The sequence below is a fragment of the Salpingoeca rosetta genome (assembly GCF_000188695.1).
Source record: "Salpingoeca rosetta unplaced genomic scaffold supercont1.9, whole genome shotgun sequence".
NCBI lineage: Eukaryota > Choanoflagellata > Craspedida > Salpingoecidae > Salpingoeca > Salpingoeca rosetta.
Genome location: NW_004754925.1, coordinates 1,572,520 through 1,575,019, shown reverse-complemented (window position 1 = coordinate 1,575,019; position 2,500 = coordinate 1,572,520). Strand labels below are relative to the sequence as shown.

The window sequence follows — 2,500 nt, the reverse complement described above, 5'->3', positions numbered from 1 at the left end:
GTGTGTGTGTGTGTGTCTGAGTCTGTTTAAACGCGCCCTTGTTCGTCCGTGAGCGCGTTTGTCAGCTTGTGATGGTTTCTCGTCACGTCTGTTCTCTTGCTGCAGCTGTAATGTTCCTGCCGTCTTCCTCTTTGGTTATGTGTCGTCGTTTGTGTACACATGCTCTTGCTGCTGATGTTCGTTGCAGCCCTGCTCGCTGCACATGTGTTGTTCTGTTTCGGGGGGAACTATATCGTTCTTGGTCTCCACGCCTTCGTCGTCGTTGGCTGCTGCATCAGCAGCCATTTCTCGCACCCCACCTCTCTCCCCCACCCCCTTTCTCTCCACAAACGCCAACTTTCTTTGGTTGCGTCGTTTATGCAAGCACCAACAAGTGCCGCGCATCCATCCATATCGGGCAAATAAGAAAACAGCAAATCGAACAGACCGAAATGGTACCACAGCAAGCGGCAGTAACAATGGCGAAATGCGCCCATAATGAAGAGAATGTGTGTGTGTGAATGTGGGAATGTGACTGTGTGTGTGTGTGTGTGTGTGTAAGTGTGTGAGTGCGTTGATGTGTGAATGTGTGTTTGTGTGTGTGCGCGCGCGCGCGTGTGTGTGTGCGTTTGCGCGCTTTTCACATTGCGGTGTAGTCGCGGGTGTTGAGGACAATGACGTCGTCCGCGTTCATTCCCAGCGCAAACACACGCGCACCGCTCGTCAGCTCCGTATCCCCGAGCGTCAGCACCTGCCGGCAGTGGTGGATGATGGTCGTGGTGAGGGCATCGATTGTGGGAATTTGCAATTTGATGGATGCACATCGCTTGCACGTACACAGACACCCACACCCCCCCCCCCCCCACACACACACCAGCACGAACCTGGCAGTCGATGGGAATATCGAAAGCGCGCAGGAGATACGATTTGATGTCGCGAACGGTGGTGGCGGCGAAGGCCGTGAACGACATGTGCTCCTGACAATATGATGGCGTGACGGGCGCACCAGGAACCCAAAACAGCGCAGAGGGAATATAGCAACACATGTGTGAATGAAGGAGATCAATCACGCACTCACACGCACACACACACACACACACACACACACACACACACCTACACACACAAACACAGACAAGTCACACAGACAAATTCACACACATCAAGTCACACACACATATACACGCACTAACGCACACACACATATACACGCACTAACACACACACGCACACAGACAACAGACAAATTCACACACACACACACACACACACACACACACACACACACACTCTCTCTCTCTCTCCACGGGCGTACGTGTGTTGCATTGTTGAGAATGGTCACGTCCATGGAATCGGCAGCAGCACCACTTCCACCGCCCGACGCGTCCAACAGCAACGACGACGATGACGACGCCCCTCCAGCTGATGGGCGATTGCGCGGTCGTGGCCGTGGCCGCGGTGCTGGTGCTGGGCGTGTGGCTGCTGGTGTTGGTGTTGGGCGTGTCGGTGCACGGCGCGATGGCGGTGGTGGCACGCGCTCTCCACCGACAAACACGAGCCGGTCCCTGCCTCGGTGGTGGTGGTGATGGTCATGATGATGATGATGGGCGTGTGAGTCAAAGGCACGGGGTCTGCAGCAGGAGAAGTAGGGGCACAAGTGCTGCTGCGAATGAAAGCAATGGCGTGACGTGGTCATATGGCTGATGGTCATTCAAAATTATCATGCACCCAATCATATTTGGTGCCTGCTCACCCCGTCGTCGAGTGCCGGATGTGTGAGTCCTCAAACGTTGGCGGCTCCATCTGGTCCATCGCCTCTGGCCACGTGTCTGCACAAGGGAGACAGTGAGCGCGCGGGCGTATGAGCGTGTGCGTATGTGTGCGTGTGTGAGTGTGTGTGTGCGTGTGCGTGAGCGGGTGTGAGTGTGTGTGTGCGTGTGTGTGTGCGTGAGCGCGTGAGTCAGAAAGAGAGAGAGAGAGAGAGAGAGAGAGAGAGAGAGAGAGAGAGAGAGAGAGAGAGAGAGAGTAAGTGTGTGGTTGTGTGAGTGTGTGCATAAACATGCCTGCATGCATGCCTATCTGAGATTAACATGCCCCACAATCACGGCCATCACACCACCAAGTCGCACAACCACTTTCAGCACCAGTACGCACCTTGACCCGCACTTTTGTCACCGCCACCGCTCGTCGCACTGCTGTCGTCCACTGGAAATGCAAAGTGCACGTGCATGCTCCCACCCTCTGCGTTCCTCCCTAGCCGGTCGCGACCACTACCACCATCATCGTCATCGCCATCATCATCATCGCCATCATTATCATCATCATCGTGGCGCGGGATGTATGCTGAGAGATCGGTGGCTGTGTGTGCAATCTGCGATTGCTGGTCCCTTCGCTCCACTTGCACACGCAGTGTCCCTGTAGTTGTCAGAGATGATGATGATGATGATGATGATGATGATGATGATGATGATGATGATGATGATGATGATGAGGAGGAGGAGGAGGAGGGAGGAGGAGGAGG

General features: G+C 54.8%; 1 protein-coding gene across 1 annotated transcript in view; it reads right to left on the bottom strand.

The window, feature by feature from the left end:
* Positions 1–339: 339 nt before the first annotated feature.
* The window catches only part of PTSG_04237 (uncharacterized protein), a gene marked incomplete at its 5' end in the record, with an annotated part of 3,159 nt that continues 998 nt past the window's right edge, over positions 340–2,500 (bottom strand). The window contains 5 exons of the mRNA XM_004995076.1: positions 340–730; positions 864–956; positions 1,295–1,544; positions 1,733–1,808; positions 2,134–2,394. Of these exons, the coding sequence (XP_004995133.1) occupies positions 620–730; positions 864–956; positions 1,295–1,544; positions 1,733–1,808; positions 2,134–2,394 (791 nt within the window). The 3' untranslated portion in view covers positions 340–619. The remainder of the gene's footprint in view (positions 731–863; positions 957–1,294; positions 1,545–1,732; positions 1,809–2,133; positions 2,395–2,500) is intronic.